This window comes from Primulina eburnea, chromosome 18, assembly GCF_022965805.1.
Source record: "Primulina eburnea isolate SZY01 chromosome 18, ASM2296580v1, whole genome shotgun sequence".
Classification (NCBI taxonomy): domain Eukaryota; kingdom Viridiplantae; phylum Streptophyta; class Magnoliopsida; order Lamiales; family Gesneriaceae; genus Primulina; species Primulina eburnea.
In genome coordinates, this window is record NC_133118.1 from 4,641,295 (window position 1) to 4,658,921 (window position 17,627).

The 17,627-nt window shown below is 36.5% G+C and overlaps 1 protein-coding gene across 3 annotated transcripts; it reads left to right on the plus strand.

Annotated features, from left to right (window-relative positions):
• Positions 1-8,903: 8,903 nt before the first annotated feature.
• LOC140819593 (glucose-1-phosphate adenylyltransferase large subunit 2, chloroplastic/amyloplastic-like) lies at positions 8,904-12,670 on the plus strand. Of its 3 annotated transcripts, XM_073179750.1 has the most exons (15): positions 8,904-9,503; positions 9,685-9,813; positions 10,020-10,193; positions 10,346-10,438; positions 10,524-10,607; positions 10,695-10,750; positions 10,845-10,938; positions 11,060-11,248; positions 11,346-11,426; positions 11,537-11,623; positions 11,697-11,801; positions 11,970-12,076; positions 12,176-12,236; positions 12,364-12,480; positions 12,586-12,670. In XM_073179750.1, the coding sequence occupies exons 1-14, from the start codon at positions 9,273-9,275 to the stop codon at positions 12,463-12,465; spliced, it is 1,593 nt and encodes a 530-aa protein (XP_073035851.1). In that variant the 5' UTR covers positions 8,904-9,272; the 3' UTR covers positions 12,466-12,480; positions 12,586-12,670. The 3 variants fall into 3 exon arrangements, with proteins under 3 accessions (XP_073035851.1, XP_073035850.1, XP_073035852.1); XM_073179749.1 differs by having other exon boundaries at positions 12,364-12,664; XM_073179751.1 differs by having other exon boundaries at positions 11,063-11,248; positions 12,364-12,664.
• The last annotated feature ends 4,957 nt before the right edge of the window (positions 12,671-17,627 follow it).

The following is a 17,627-nucleotide window of genomic DNA, read 5'->3' on the forward strand; positions in this document are numbered from 1 at the left end:
AGGCTACAACTGGACGTAAGTTTTACTACGTTTTGACATGCTTTGAAATTATGATATTGTCAGAATTGAATGGAACTCATATATGTTGTTCTTGACATATTAGACATCATAGAATCGAACTCAGATTAAGAAACGGACTGAATATGGAATTGTTATGATTTTCGGAGTAGTGTTGGACTCGAGTTGATATCAGAATTGAGTTGTTATTGAGTATGAGATATTAGAGTTAATATCTGATTGATATGGTATTGTTGGGTATATTGATATTATACCGTTATGCCATCGATATTGAATTAGGTTAAGTATTGAGCAGAACAGATTTGATTCGAGTGGTGTATTGACATTATACTCCTCGATATTGTTCTTATCAGATCGATATTGACAGGTTTTGAGTTCGAGACTTCGACAGAACCAGAGTATCAGAAAGAAAGGTGTAAATTAATGTTGAGTTGGGATTGCACAACTCGAGTGAGGTTTGACTCGAGTTTCCCTAAATCACATACTTAGTTTATTACATTGATTCTTGTAATTGATGAGATTTATGATTGTAGTCTATTGATTTATAGCCACTGCATGTAATGACTGCTGATTCGCTAGTCATTGATTGAGTTGCTTAGATACTGACTGTATGTATTGACTACTGAGTCGTTGAGTCATAGGCTGATTCGCCTAGTCACCGGCTGATTCGTCGGGTTATTGACTGATTCGTCTTATTATAGGCTGATTCGCCTAGTCACCTGCTGATTCGTCTGGTGATTGACTGATTCGTCTAAACTTAAGCTGATTCGCTTAATTACAGGCTGATTCGTCTGGTTATTGGCTGATTCGCCTAATTACTGGCTGATTCGTCAGGTTATTGACTGAGTCGTCAATTCTGCGGCTGATTCGCCCAGACACTGGAGATATGAATTATATCGATGCCGTTTAGGGATTGAGTCATTCCTATCGACTGAGATTCGATATAATTACCTATATCCAGACATCGGGATCCCTAGGATAGAGTTGAGTCGAGTCTGAGACGACGCGTCAGTGGAGTCGAGTCTGAGATGACGTGTCGGTTGAGTTGAGTCTGATATGACATGTTGATTTACATTGTTTATACTGTTCATGATTATTGAATGTTTGATATGGATTTATGTTTCTGATTTGAGACATGTTATGAATAATCCTTATATGCTTTCGTATATGTTTTTATATGACTGCATGTTTACATTGTTTATACTGGGATATTTATATCTCACCGGAGTTATCCGGCTGTTGTCTTGTTTTGTATGTGTGCATGACAACAGGTGGGGCTGGATCAGGGTCAAGAAGAGGATGAGAGAAGATTAGATAACGTGGAGATCCGGGCTTCGAAGCAACATAGGATTCAGCACTGATATGTAGTTGAACCTAGTGAAATTCTTGTAGATAACACAAGTTTTGTATGTTCATGTTTAATATGTAATTTGAGTAAATTACATTACGTTTCCGCTTTGTATTTTAAAAAAAAATTTAGACCCTGTTTTATAATTGATTAATTAGTCCCAATGATGATTAAGAACATGATTAGCGTCCGGGTCCCCACAACAGGTGGTATCAGAGCTGTAGGTACTAGAACTGTAGATTCTTGAGATTGAGATAGAAGAGGCTAGTGAGCGGGGTAGATTGAGGTTTTCTTTCCTGCTTTTGAATGCTAGCATGTATTGCTGTGTTATATAATACATGTTACTTAACTTATCTGATTTGATTTTGTAATATGTATTATTGGGAACGAATTTGAATTGATTCTCGATCAGCAGTAAGATGATCGGAGGAGGGATTGAATTGAAACAGTTGTATTGGATTGGATTACTAATCCTTTTGAGTTTCAGATATGCCTCCTAGACGAATTCCAGAACAGGGTAGTACATCGAATCCTCCAATGGATGTAACACAGACTCCAATGGAAACCTTGCTGAAGAGGTTTCAGTCATTCAAACCACCCACTCTGAAAGGTACTGAGACATCAGTCGAGTGTGAGAGTTGGTTAGGTAGTATTGAGTTGCTGTTTGATTCACTGGAGTACAGTGATGAGCGCCGGATTAAATTGATTGGGCACCAGTTGCTGGATGTTGCACAAAGCTGGTGGGTTACAATGAAGAGGGCCTTGGAGCAACGAGGTACGATTATTACTTGGGATGTATTTAAAACTGAGTTTTATCAGAGATTTTTCCCAATATCGTACAGAAAAGACAAGGGGGCGGAGTTTGCCAATTTGAGACAGGGTCAGCTGAACATTGAAGAATATGTGACCAAGTTCTCTACCTTGTTGAAGTTTGCTCCACATGTGTCCAAAAATGACGAAGCCGTTGCCGATCAATTCATCAATGGCTTGAATCCCGATATATTTACATTGGTGAACACAGGGCGACCGAATAACTTTGCTGATGCCATGAATAGAGCAAAGGGCGCTGAAGCGGGGCTGATAAGGCAGAGAGGAGCTGAATTTGTTCCTCCAGTGTCGAGACCACAACAACCACTTCCCCGATTCGAGCGTGGTAGTAGCAGTGGTGGAACGAAAGATTCTCTGAAAGCTAGAGGAAAGCAGTTTAAGAAGTCTGGCGGCAGTTCTTCTAGCTCTAGTGGTTCTCAGCAGAGTTATACTGGCGTCCACTGCGGAAATTGTGGAGGGAGACATTCCACTGAACAATGCCAAGGAGTACTTGGTAGCTGCCACTTCTGCAAGCAACAGGGACATTTTTCTAGAGTGTGTCCACAGAGGGGTTCCCAAAGATCCCAGGGAACCGAAGCATCTGGATCAGCGGCACAGTGGAGTAGACGATCAGCTGCCGTTCCTTCATTTCAGCCAGCACCATCTCAGTCACAGCAGAGGCCAGGAGGAAGCCAGACAGTGGGCCAGCCTCCTAGACAGCAGGCCAGAGTATTTGCTTTGACCGAGGAACAGGCTCAGGAAGCACCAGATGATGATGTTGCAGGTAACTGATTTGTTTGATTATCCTGCATATGTATTGAGGGATACCGGTGCTTCACATATTTGTATTTCTGAAAGATTTGCATTGATGCATGCATTATCTGTTGAGTCTTTATTTACTGTAGTAGTGTTTCTTTCCTTGAGAAAAGATCTTGTATCATTGATTTCTGTTAGATCTTGCATACTACAGTAGGATGAGAATGAGATCGAGTTAGATTGTGTGGTAGATGGTATTGTATTGGTGTTCTATGATTTTAGAACTGCATTACTGATATTGATATGCTGACCAAGTACATAACTACCCTAGATTGATTCCAGAATATGGTAAGAATCAGACCTGAGATGACCAAGGGATGAATATAGTACGATAAGAATTCTAGACTGAGAATTCCTTTGATATTCGTACTAGCTATGACTCGATTATTACAGAAAGGAGCAGAATGACTCCTTATGTATTCAGTTGATTTACTGAAGTTGAGTCTATCATTGGCTGATTTACCAATGATAAGAAAGTTGTTAATGTTTTCCCCAGATAAGACTCCAGATCTGATTTCAGAGGGATTGATTTTAGTCTTGAAATGATCTTAGAAATTGTTGGAATTTTGAATCCTGATTGAGAAAGATAGTAGACAATCAAGATTATATTGTACAGTCCGAACCAGAGTTGATTTCGAATCGATAGCAGTTTAAAAAGCTGATTAGAATATTTAGAACTCAATATCGATAGTCAGAACAGAGTGTCGATCAGAGTAACAGATACGTGATTTGGTATTTTGTATGCGATTGATTATTCTGTGATGTCAGATGTGTCAGAATTGTACAGCAAAGATGGATAGTGATAGTCAGAGCCGAATACCAGGTAGGTATTTCCTCTTTACTTTATGTTATTAACTGATTTGTGTATATCAAATAGTTCTAATCAGAAAGAACAGATATTGTTATAAGCTTACAGTCATGGATTCAGTGTTCAGTCTGATGACTGAGACTGTATTGTATTCGAACAGATAGTTGTGATATAGACAGATGAGATCAGTTATAACAGAAATGTATTGAAATGTTGGCAGAAATGGTACTGATAAGTCTGAATTGCTAACAGAAGAAGCCAGAAAAGATAGAAATCAGAAGATTATTACAGATTTTGTATAGTTCTGAACAGAAATGGGAGTACATTTCTATGGATTTTGTAATGAAATTACCGCCATTTTCTTTAGATTATGATATGATATGATTATGATTGACAGATTATCCAATCTATATCTATCAGTTTGTACCAGATTACGTACAAACAGAACCAGATGGCATAGATCAATGTCAAAGAAATAGTCAGATTGACGAGAATGCAAGAATTAGATAATATCAGATTGTGATTTTGACGGAGTTGTACTTGTGTTAGATTATATCATAAGCTCTCTTGTGCAGATTTATTACGGATTGACAGATAGTCAGAGTATATTATTAGATATTGACAGATAATTGTAGAGCTTTGGTACGGGATGTTAGTACTAGTTGATATAGATTATTGTCATGACATGATTGATTGTATGACAGTAGCTATCAAGATAGTTCAGAATGGACAGATTTAAGAAACCAACGTTGGATAATAACGATTGGTAATTGAAGATGAAGATTGATTATGTTCTAGATTGGGATAAACAGATAGGATAACAACTATAGATGGTATTGTTTTGTTATAGATTGCAGATTGGCATATACGGATGTTGTATAGCCAGTAATGCAGGATTGATTCGGCTAGAACGAGTTGAAGAAGGATTATGATATTATAATTCTTGACTTCTGATTCCAGACCAGAATCAGCTGATCAAAGAAAAATACCTCAGAATGATGTTAGTAAAACGAGTTTGGATGTTAAACTCTGTTATTATATTTCTTGTAATAGATTTGAATTGCTTGTGGAGAGTTCGAGGACGAACTCAGATCTAAGAGGGGGAGAAATGTAATGCCCGAGAATTAATCACTGTTAATCAAGGATTATTGACTTATAATTTAACGTGATCATGAAAGGGCCAGCTGAGATACGATTTAAGATGATGTGTGGCCATTTAATTTGAATTTCAGAGTGTGTTGCCGAAGCAACACTGCACCCGCGCCCTTGCATGTACCGCACCCGCGGTGCATGGACAGAAACTTGGTCAGTTTTACCGAAGGGTGACCGCACCCGCGGTGTTAGCATTACCGCACCCGCGGTGCAGTACCGCACCCGCGGTCTTGACATGTACCGCACCCGCGGTCATGCAATTTCAGAAAAGATAAGATTGTCGAACCATGAGCGCACCTGCGGTCTTACACCTACCGCACCCGCGGTGCGACGTGTTGTGCGAAAATGAGGACACCTCATGACATGCATGCACTGATATATATAGGTGGTAATCCATTCGAAATTCATTCAGAAAAGTGAAGAAAAGGGTCTGAAGAAGAAAGGAGAAAATCCTTACGCCTTTTTCGAGAAATCCGTCCGTCTGATTTTGAATCCGACTTCGATATCGAGTTCCTAGCAACGTAGGCTACAACTGGACATAAGTTTTACTACGTTTTGACATGCTTTGAAATTATGATATTGTCAGAATTGAATGGAACTCATATATGTTGTTCTTGACATATTAGACATCATAGAATCGAAGTCAGATTAAGAAACGGACTGAATATGGAATTGTTATGATTTTCGGAGTAGTGTTGGACTCGAGTTGATATCAGAATTGAGTTGTTATTGAGTATGAGATATTAGAGTTAATATCTGATTGATATGGTATTGTTGGGTATATTGATATTATACCGTTATGCCATCGATATTGAATTAGGTTAAGTATTGAGCAGAACAGATTTGATTCGAGTGGTGTATTGACATTATACTCCTCGATATTGTTCTTATCAGATCGATATTGACAGGTTTTGAGTTCGAGACTTCGACAGAACCAGAGTATCAGAAAGAAAGGTATAAATTAATGTTGAGTTGGGATTGCACAACTCGAGTGAGATTTGACTCGAGTTTCCCTAAATCACATACTTAGTTTATTACATTGATTCTTGTAATTGATGAGATTTATGATTGTAGTCTATTGATTTATAGCCACTGCATGTAATGACTGCTGATTCGCTAGTCATTGATTGAGTTGCTTAGATACTGACTGTATGTATTGACTACTGAGTCGTTGAGTCATAGGCTGATTCGCCTAGTCACCGGCTGATTCGTCGGGTTATTGACTGATTCGTCTTATTATAGGCTGATTCGCCTAGTCACCTGCTGATTCGTCTGGTGATTGACTGATTCGTCTAAACTTAAGCTGATTCGCTTAATTACAGGCTGATTCGTCTGGTTATTGGCTGATTCGCCTAATTACTGGCTGATTCGTCAGGTTATTGACTGAGTCGTCAATTCTGCGGCTGATTCGCCCAGACACTGGAGATATGAATTATATCGATGCCGTTTAGGGATTGAGTCATTCCTATCGACTGAGATTCGATATAATTACCTATATCCAGACATCGGGATCCCTAGAATAGAGTTGAGTCGAGTCTGAGACGACGCGTCAGTGGAGTCGAGTCTGAGATGACGTGTCGGTTGAGTTGAGTCTGATATGACATGTTGATTTACATTGTTTATACTGTTCATGATTATTGAATGTTTGATATGGATTTATGTTTCTGATTTGAGACATGTTATGAATAATCCTTATATGCTTTCGTATATGTTTTTATATGACTGCATGTTTACATTGTTTATACTGGGATATTTATATCTCACCGGAGTTATCCGGCTGTTGTCTTGTTTTGTATGTGTGCATGACAACAGGTGGGGCTGGATCAGGGTCAAGAAGAGGATGAGAGAAGATTAGATAGCGTGGAGATCCGGGCTTCGAAGCAACATAGGATTCAGCACTGATATGTAGTTGAACCTAGTGGAATTCTTGTAGATAACACAAGTTTTGTATGTTCATGTTTAATATGTAATTTGAGTAAATTACATTACGTTTCCGCTTTGTATTTTAAAAAAAAATTTAGACCCTGTTTTATAATTGATTAATTAGTCCCAATGATGATTAAGAACATGATTAGCGTCCGGGTCCCCACATGTTGACTATATAGCCGATCAGTTGAACTGACTGTATGAATGATCAGTTCCAATTTATTCAGTTAGCTTAGATCAGCTCGATTGCCTCTGATTATTTTACTTATTAATTATCAATTCGGGCAACTTTAGTTTAGGTAGTTTCAATATGAATTAATTAAGTTGATCCGATCAGTTCTGCAACCTTCAAAGACTTCATTTGTCAAACTCTGAAACTTTGATGCTAACAACTCTTCCAAGAGATAACACCAAAATTGAGCTTGAATACAAATCTAAAAGTTGATTTCGAATCATCCACATCTTGATTGGAAGTTAAAGATAATATAGCCTTCCAATTTTAATTCTCTACTCCCGTAAATCTTGAACAAGTTCTTAGTTATTCTTAGGAACTTAAAAATATCCTTTACAGATTTTCAATGTAATGGACCGAGATTCGATTGATATCTTGTCGCAACACTCGGTGCAAATCAAATATTAGACTGAGAAAATATCATACCATACATTATATTGTCTATGACAGACGCATATGAGATGTGGCTTATGGTTTCTATCTCATCGCCAATCTTAGGGCACATAGACTTAGAGAGACTCACACCATGATATATTAGGAGATATCCTCTCTTGGACTACTCCATAGAGAATCTCCTCAGTATCATATCGATAAATGGATTGGTGAGCACTAGCATGCTCTTTGATCTATCCCTATAAATCTGTATTCCTAATACATATGATGCTTCACTCATATCCTTAATGGATAATTACTATCTAACCACACTTTAGTTGACTGAAATATCTCTACATCATTTTCAATGAGTGATATGTCATCACCATAACGTATTAGGAATGTACTACTGCACTCCCACTAAAATTCTTGTATACAAATGGTTATTTCGGGTTTTTAACAAAGTCAAAATCTTTGATAGTGTTGTCAAATATGAGGTTCTAGCTCCTTGATGCCTGTTTGAATCCATAAATGGATATATGCAGTTTGCATATTTTATACTCACTTCCTACAGATGTAAAATCCTTCAGGTTGAGACATGTAAATCTATTCCTTCATGTCACCATTAAGGAACACCGTCTTCACATCCATCTGTCATATTTCATAATAAAACCATGCTGATATGGCTATCAATATGCTAATAGACTTGAACATTGCGGTTGGAGAAAATGCTTCCTCATGGTCAATAACTTTCCCTTTTGAGTATATCGTTTTGCTATCAATCTTGCTATGAAGGTCATCACCCTCCTATCAACTCAAATTTTCTTTTGTAAATTCATTTGTTTTCTACGAGAACAATTCCCTCAAGTGGATCTAATAAAGACAAGAAGATCATTGATTACAAAGATAAAATATTTTTATATTGATCAAACCGACTCGAAAAGTTCTTGAAAGGACGGGATTCGTTTATAGACCTAATCTATATCATAAGTCATAGTCCAGCCCGTGCACCAATTCATAATGTATATTCTCGTTTGTATATGATCGAGATATCAAAGTGTCGGGAAAAATAATTACCCGCATTGGTTGAACGATTTAAATATATAATATTTTGTTAACCAATTAAATTTTATCTGGGATTTTAGACTAAAATCAAAATAATATAGGTTTTTTTTATTTTTTTATTTTTCATTTACCCAAAATAATATAGAGAGGCTAAAACTTAGATGTTTTGTATGGCAAAAATAAAGCCAAAATATATTTTGTACTTTCTCATGAGCTGCGGTTGCTCAAGAACATGCACTCATTAATTCCATGCAAATTACTAACTTTTTTTAAAAAAACAAAATATTGCAACTCTTCCAAGAATTTATGCACTATTTAAAATTCACCAATTTCGAGGATTCTTGTTAGATTCACAAGCCACAAATACCGAACTAACCCGAAATTTTTCAATGAGTCGTTTGATATCCTTGAAACCGAAACCTTCTCCTCTCACTACTAATCTTCACATAAATTATACACAAGATCTTTCTTTTTATCATTTTATTTTTTGTGCAAATCTTGATTCTTGATTTAATACCTTAAAAGGGTACCCCTTTTTGTGATCATCCTAAGAAAAGTGTGTTTTTTTAAAAAAATTCTAAAGTTTTTGAGTTTCCTCATATTTTGGAGTTAATTTCACTCTGCAGATAGCTGATGTTAACTTGGTTTCGCAAGTAATTTTCTCAAAGATTGGAGATTTTCTTTGGGGGGAGTGGTTTCAAAGTTTTTAATTAGCTTTTTGTGTAGAAATGGATTCTTGCTTTGCCACCATGAAAACTGATATTGTGCTACCAATGCAAATCAGCAATGGTTTAAGACGTCAGAATAATGGGGTTTTGGGGGAGAAAAGAAGAGGGAGCATGGAGAACCAAGCGTTTGGGGCACGGATTTGGAAGAAGTTGAGTGAAAAGAGGAGAAGAAACTTAAAGCCCGGAGTCGCATTTTCGGTTCTAACTCGTGATTTTCACAAGAAGTTGGAGGTAAGGTTACACAAAAAACACGAGATTCGTGTTCGTCCAAGATGTTATTAGTTCGAGAAATGGTAGTTATAGACAACTCATGAATCGACTTTTCTGATCCCACTTTTGCTATCATTTTTATGATACATGTTGCATATGTGTGCACAAATTAATTGGATCATCTCATGAATATTGATCTCAGGCATTTGAGTCATCATTGTTTTTCGAAGAGCCGCCGAAAGCAGATCCCAAAACGGTAGCTTCGATCATTCTAGGTGGAGGTGCCGGAACTCGCCTGTTTCCTCTCACAAGCCAAAGAGCTAAACCAGCAGTAAGATATTTTTTTAGCTTCACTTTCTTGTTTAAATGTGTGTTACTATTCAAATTATGATTGTATTAGAGGAAAATGAGAAAATAGTACTAAAAAAATGAAATGTTCCCCAAAAAAGGCCTCATATTTTTATGAGACGTGTGGATTTAAGATTTTTAGTTTATTTGTTCTGGTTTCACATCAGATTTATGTTATGATTTGTGCAGGTTCCCATTGGAGGATGCTATAGGCTAATAGATGTACCTATGAGTAACTGCATCAACAGTGGTATAAGAAAGATTTTCATTCTAACTCAGTTCAATTCTTTCTCATTGAATCGACACCTTGCTCGGACGTATAATTTCGGGAATGGAGTGAATTTTGGTGATGGTTTTGTGGAGGTGAGATGCGTGATTTTCTGTAGTATGCGAAATGTTTGGACTCGAGTTTATAGTTGGTTCGATCTCAGATGCGAACATAGAAATTTAGACGCCACAGAATATTTTCATCTATTTTTTACCAACAGTTATCAGTAAGTGTACTGTTGAAACAGGTACTGGCTGCAACTCAGACACCAGGGGAAGCTGGAAAAAGATGGTTTCAAGGAACGGCAGACGCTGTTCGACAGTTTACATGGGTATTTGAGGTGTGCTCTTCAGTTTTCTTGAGTAACATTAGCTTAGACATGTCATAGCTTTCGTTTGTTTCATGGGAAACTGCTACATTTGTAGGATGCTAAAAACAAAAATATTGAGCATATACTAATCTTATCTGGGGATCATCTTTATCGAATGGATTACATGGTCTTTGTTCAGGTGCTCTTGATGAGTTTCATTTTTTGTTTAACGAAAATCGTTTCGCATTAAATGTGTGCATCTCTTTGATGTAAAATGTTGTTGCAGAAACATATAGATACCAATGCAGACATTACAGTTTCTTGTGTACCTATGGACCATAGGTATGTTTATGGCCAATGCATGGAAAATCATGTTTCAGAAAGTATTTTCATGATTTTTTTGTGTGTGTTTTTAGTTCTGTTTCCTGAATTGCAGCCGAGCATCGGATTATGGGCTGATGAAAATCGATAAAACAGGGCGTGTCGTTCAGTTTACTGAGAAACCGAAGGGCTCAGCTCTGAAAGCAATAGTAATATCAGTTCACTGAAGTAAAATCCAACTTATGCTTTTTTCTGTTTACCTTCAAGTTGCCAACTTACTTTCGGTTTTTCACTTGTGTCGTTTCATTTGCACAATACAACAATGGTAAGAAGCAAGTTGACACATCTCTGCTGGGGCTTTCTCATCAAGAGGCTATACGATCTCCTTACATTGCATCGATGGGTGTTTACGTGTTCAGAACAGACGTCTTGCTAAAGCTTTTAAAATGGAAGTATCCTTCTTGCAATGACTTCGGGTCGGAGATCATTCCATCAGCCGTGAAGGATCACAATGTTCAGGTGTGATACAGCATTCCACCGTCTGGCTGGTTAATTTTTTGGTCTCGTTTCAAGATTCATGGCTGCTACCAAATTTCTTGATTCATCATTGTATTAGGCATTCCTATTTAATGAATACTGGGAGGACATTGGAACCATGAAGTCTTTCTTCAATGCCAACATGGCCCTCACCGAGCAGGTAAATATTACCGACCTTTCCGCGTCTTTGCTTATCAGAGCTTGTTGTTTTTGAAGCACACTAATTGTAGCAAGATGGATAGTGCCCTCCTTTTTTTGTCTCTTATGCAGCCTTCAAAGTTCGATTTTAACGATCCTAAGACACCTTTCTATACATCTCCGAGGTTCTTACCACCTACTAAAGTTGAAAAATGCAGGGTATGGTAAGCTTTGGTAGCTGTGTTTCTATCTTCATGTTTCACCATATCTGATAAACATGTTCTCAATTCAGATAGTTGATGCAATAGTTTCACATGGTTGCTTCTTAAGGGAATGTAGCGTCGAGCACTCTATAGTAGGCGTGAGGTCACGATTAGACTACGGGGTCGAGCTCAAGGTAAAATTTATGTTATTGGGGTCTGTCCTATGTCAGATATATCATATATACACTGCAACATGTCTTAGTTGATGTTCTTGCTTATCCTCGAAAAGTTTCGAATTAGACAAGAGTTTCAAACCAACAAACAAACATGAGTATTGAAAGCAGAATGGATCTTTGTTTCAGGATACAATGATGATGGGTGCAGACTATTATCAAACCGAATACGAAATCGCATCTCTTCTAGCACAGGGAAAGGCTCCTATTGGAGTGGGGAGAAATACAAAAATCAGGTATTTGATAACAATATGGTATTAAAAATCATCATTTTCTTGGAGTCTTGTTGCCTTTGTGAGTTCATGACTCGATCATGTTTATGCTTTCTCTTCCAGTAACTGTATAATCGACAAGAATGCAAAGATAGGGAAGGATGTGATTATTGCAAATACAGAAGTAAGTTCCTTCGTTACACCTATCTATGATTCGCAGTAAACGTCTGCAAATGCATTTCAAGTACTAAGAATGTATTTTAGGCCATGATAAGAACTTAGATACTGATACAACGTTCGGAACGCTGCAGGGCGTCGAAGAGGCAGATAGGCCAGCTGAAGGATTTTACATAAGATCCGGGATCACGATCATATCTAAGAACTCGACTATAAAGGATGGAATGATCATATAAACATGAAGAACCACGGTATAGCTATGAAGCTCATACAGTACTGTTGTTCTGCTTATTTCTATTCCAATGAATTCGTAAATGAAGCAGTTAATGGTGGAGTTAGCTTTATTCTTTTTGTAGTGACGAATCTTGTATATGTTCTTAAGAGAAGGAATTTGTCAAAATTTTGAGGCCACAAAGGGGCGTGGAAACAAACAAGACCTCTAGGTATTATTCCCACAAAACAATAATTAAAATATTTTTCATGGGAGGCTTTTAACGTGATTTCACGTCACTACAAAAAAAAAAAAAAATTAAACCGTCGCTAAAAGGATAAGGCGACGGTTTGAAAGTCCGACATAGAAGTGCGCGTCGTCTTCTCAAAGCGACGGTTTTTGAACACACATCGCTTAATAGCGACGGTGTATTTAAAGAATATTTGAACACGGTCGCTATAAAAAACGACGGTTTTTACATTACCGTCGCTTAATATAGCGACCGTTATCACAACACCGTCGCTATAAAGAGCGACGGTTGTACGAAAAACAGTCGCTATTTATAGCGACGGTATATGTAAAACCGTCGCTATATTAATCGGCGGTTTTTCTAAAAAACCGGTGCTTAATATAGCGACGGTATGTAACAAAAGTCCACCTGATGCACCGCGACGATAATAAATTTAAGCAAAAATTAATGTATTAAATTTACACAAATAAACTAATACGTAAAAATTAAATCATGTATTAAATTTTCTGTACAAAAAAAACTTTAAAACCTGATGTTGCGCGAAGATATAGCTGCTTCCACGTGACGCTGGAAAATTGCCCGCGTAGCAAATCTACAAAATAAATACGAAATAGTTAGTACAAAATAAAAAACCGAAACTTCGAAAAATTTAGAGAGTTTGGTTACTACCAGAGATAGGTGAAAATCGCTCAAGAAAATTGTTCGGGAACCTCGGTATAAATAAAATCATAGCGACGGTCTAAGGTAAAACCGTCGCCAGTAGCGACAGCTTTTCCATACCGTCGCCGATTTAGATCGGCGACGGTTTGCAAACACCGTCGCCGATTCAGATCGGCGACGGTTTACAAAAACCGCCGCAGATGTAGATCGGCGACGGTTTACATTAAACCGTCGCTATATATATGAAATAGTTTGTAACTATCGCCGTATATCAAAACGCGTCGCAATATATTACGACGGTTTAATAAACAGTGGCTAAAAAAGCAACGGTTTTTCAAAAAACCGTGGCTAAAAAAGCGACGGTTGTTTTTAAACCGTGGCTTTAGAAACGACGGTTTTGTTTATACCGTCGCTTGTTTATTGTAGCGACGGTTTATTAAAACCGTCGCAATATATTACGACGGTTTATTCAAGCGTGGCTAAAAAAGCGACAGTTTATAGTAACCGTGGCTAAAAAAGCGACGGTTTTTATTAAACCGTGGCTAAAAAAGCGAAAGTATTTATTAAACTGTCGCTTTTTTTATTTCGCGACGGTTTTGTAACAAACCGTCGCTATATGGATAGTGAATGTGATTGACTTTATTTCCGTAAAAACCGTCGCTAAGCCTTCCGTTTTTTTGTAGTGCGTGGATAGTGAATGTGATTGACTTTATTATTTAAATGATCATTTATACAACATATAATTTTTTTAGTCGACTTAGTTTTTATGTTTATGAACAAGATAACGAATGTTGGGAAAGAGTAGAACGAGACATAGATTTTGTCACGAATGTTACATATTTTCAGATGTTCGTATAATATGTATCGCCATAATTCCTTATGGATGATATAGGTGTTAGAGTAGGTGTCCAACGAGCCGAATTTTGGCTTAGACTTTATTGACTCGTATGTAAAAACAATATTTAAAAATATTTTACGGTTTTATCTAATTATGACATTTATTTTATATGTATACACATGCAAGCTTGTATAGATAAAATCCTTGAATATACTATAGATACCATGAGGTCTGTCTTAGAACGTAAAATCATGAAATCATTAAGAATTGTACTATATATTCTAAACAGGTTCCTAGTCGAATCAGCTGCCTAAAATAAGGATAAAGACCACTCGAGCTTGAGACTAACATATGTGATGTAACGTCATGTTTCATCGGTAAAGGCATGTAGATGTCCATCCATACAGATGGGTGATCATATGATGATGCACTGAACAACCCTCCCTTGAACTCGAGCTTGAGACTAACAAGTGCTTATCGCTTATCGAGTAGAAAAGTTTGTGATTATGGTTGTATACTATTAGTTTTTTGACTCAAGACAATATGGAGGCTCTGCTTACTAGCACTGAACTTTGACTCGTTTATCGAATCCATTGAAGGTCATCAGGTGGTGAGGTTGGGTGTAATTTCGAAATACGTAAAAGTCAATGCATTGCAGTCAGGGATTTATCGTTTGTCTACGGGTGAAGATATCATATGTGATATGATGAGTTAATAGTGCAAGGAGTCTATGGCCATAACAAGACATGTGCTTCAGGGAAAGATGTTTTCCTAGTTGCACATATCATTTCATTGTTATTACTCAAAGATACATCATAGCTGTATCGAATTCATTTGCAACTTTCGATATACCAGTTACAGTATATTTGATTGGGATATATGTAGTGCCCAAAAATAAATACACGTAAACCACATGCATGATTTCATATATTAATTAATTTAATTGATTTAAAAGAATTAAATGATGAATTCAACATGTTTAATTTATTTTAAATATTTATATGTTTATTTTTATGATATTTAAATGCATTTCTTGAGTTTTAGCTTTTCAGGAGAAAATTCGATACGGGATCGTGGAAAGAAGACCGGAGACGATGTAGGTGATTTAATAAAATGTTATATATTTATTTTAAGACAAGAAAATTTGTTATTTTAAATGATTTATGAATTTTAGCATTTTAAGGTCAAATCTATTTATTAAATGAATTAAAATATTTTAAGCCTTTTATTTGAATTTTCGAAAATTAGGAGTTGATTCTTTTAACTTATGGTTTATTATTTTATAAACTTTGTCGGATTAATTATTTAGCCTAATTAGTAGTTTAGCTATTTAATTAATTTAATTAAAAGTTAACCAAAAAAAGGAAGAGAGCCTTAAAAAACTCAAGAACACCTACAACACACACTCACACTTTTACACACACTAATTAACATGTAAAGCTAGGGTTGTGCCTCCCTTGAGCAGCAGCCTCTTGAACACTCATCATAACAATATTTTGGAGATTTTGGTGAATTTTTGTCAAGAAAAAACGTCAAGGAATCGTCCTCCGTTCATCCTCCACGTATCCTTGCACCGATATTCGTTTATCCGAGCGTTTAGACGCAAAGGCATGTATAAAATTTTCTTTTATGTATCGATCTTGTCATATTATGTATTTTGATATATATTGTGTATGAAAATTCGTCCGTTATGCGCAAAGTTTGATGAGTTATGATTTAAACGATTTCTGAAAATTTTGAGTCACAGAACCCGCCATTTGCTGTTATTTCGAATTCTTTGACTTATAGGTCGGTCTTCTGAAAATGTTTTCAACATATGATTTGTATTGCTCTATGTTAACTTCGATAAGATAGCAAATTCATATTTTATGATAAGAAACGAGAGATATATGATTTTTATCGTAAAACTACACAAGCTGTGAAATTTCTATGTCACAAAACCAGTCACCTTCTGTTATTTCGAGTTCTGCGACTTATAGGTTGGATTTCTTGAAATGTTTTCAACATATGATTTATATTATTTTGTGTTATCTTCGATAAGATAGAAAATTCATAATTTTCTGATAAGAAACGTGGAAGATGTGATTTTTATCGTAAAACCGCACAAGCTGTAAATTTCTATGTCACAAAACTCATCATTCTCTATTATTTCAAATTCTGCGACTCATAGGTTGGTTTTCTAGAAATGTTTTCAATAAATAATTTGTATAACTCTGTAATATCTTCGATTTGATAGCAAATTTGTAATTTTCTGATGAGAAACGAGAGAAATATGATTTTTATCGTAAAACCGCACAAGCTATGAAATTTATGTGTCACAAAACCCGTCACCCTCTGTTATTTTGAATTCTGCGACTTATAGATCGGTTGTCTGGAAATATTTTCAACATATGATATGTAGTACTCTATGTTATCTTTCATGCGATAGCAAATTCGTAATTTTCTGATAAGAAATTAGAGAGATATGATTTTTATCGTAAAACCGCTCAAGTTGTGAAAATTTGTGCATGTTCTTCACGATTTCTCAAGTTTTGGTTTCAGGCTTCATTGGGATCTCCTAGATCTTTTTTGCTGTGATTGGGACAGCATGTCCAGAGCGTTCCAACGAAGCCTCGACGTTTTTAAGTATGATCTACGTGCAAAAATATTTTATTTTAGAGTTATGTGATTTGTCTTGTGGCCACCGGTAAAGCATGGCTGAGGATGTATGATAATGGGATTGGAAAGCGGTAAAGTATGATCGGGGACCTCTCCACCTGATAAAGTATGACTGAGGATTTATGTATGTGGGAGTAGACATCCGATCGAAAGGCTCTGGTGATCCCTGCCAACTCAGTACTGTGGTTTAGTCTGATCAGGCGATTTATGTTACGGGCCACTTTCTTTGAACATATTTCTACGCGAAATTAAGTTGAATACAAGATAAGGAAAGTAGTGTTTCATTAGTTAACAAACTCTTTAAATATTATAGATCAAAAACTCAATATTTTTGGAAAAAAACTCTTAATGTACAATGTTATTTAAAAGAAAAAAATAATTTTAGGAATTTGTGTCTTGCAATTCAAGTCACGTTTCCTTTCATTAATAATAATAACTACTTGTTAGGTTTAGACCAGATTTTGATTTATTATAGGACGAGAACCCGGACCATGTTAACTTAAGAATGATATGATGATTTTTCAAAAAATTCATAGTGAAGAACTATTTATGCACTTACGTATGTCTGCATCGTCTAAGCCGAGCATTTCACGAATTCGATTCGTTCTCCGCTTTGCTTAGATTGAATCAATCTCGACCCCTGTTTTGTAGGCTGAGGCTTGAGTTCTTGACCTCGAGCTATAATTTTTCACATTTAACTAAAGCATCCTTAACTTCGTAATAAATTTCACAGTTCAACATTCAATTATTTTAAAACCTTAGGGACATTTGTTTTGTGGAG

Coding starts and splice junctions, on each gene's coding strand:
- LOC140819593 (XM_073179750.1), top strand. CDS start 9,273: ATGGATTCTTGCTTTGCCACCATGAAAACTGATATTGTGCTACCAATG. Junction 11,249..11,345: donor TGAAGGATCACAATGTTCAG/GTGTGATACAGC, acceptor TCATTGTATTAG/GCATTCCTATTTAATGAATA. Junction 12,077..12,175: donor GGGAGAAATACAAAAATCAG/GTATTTGATAAC, acceptor TTTCTCTTCCAG/TAACTGTATAATCGACAAGA.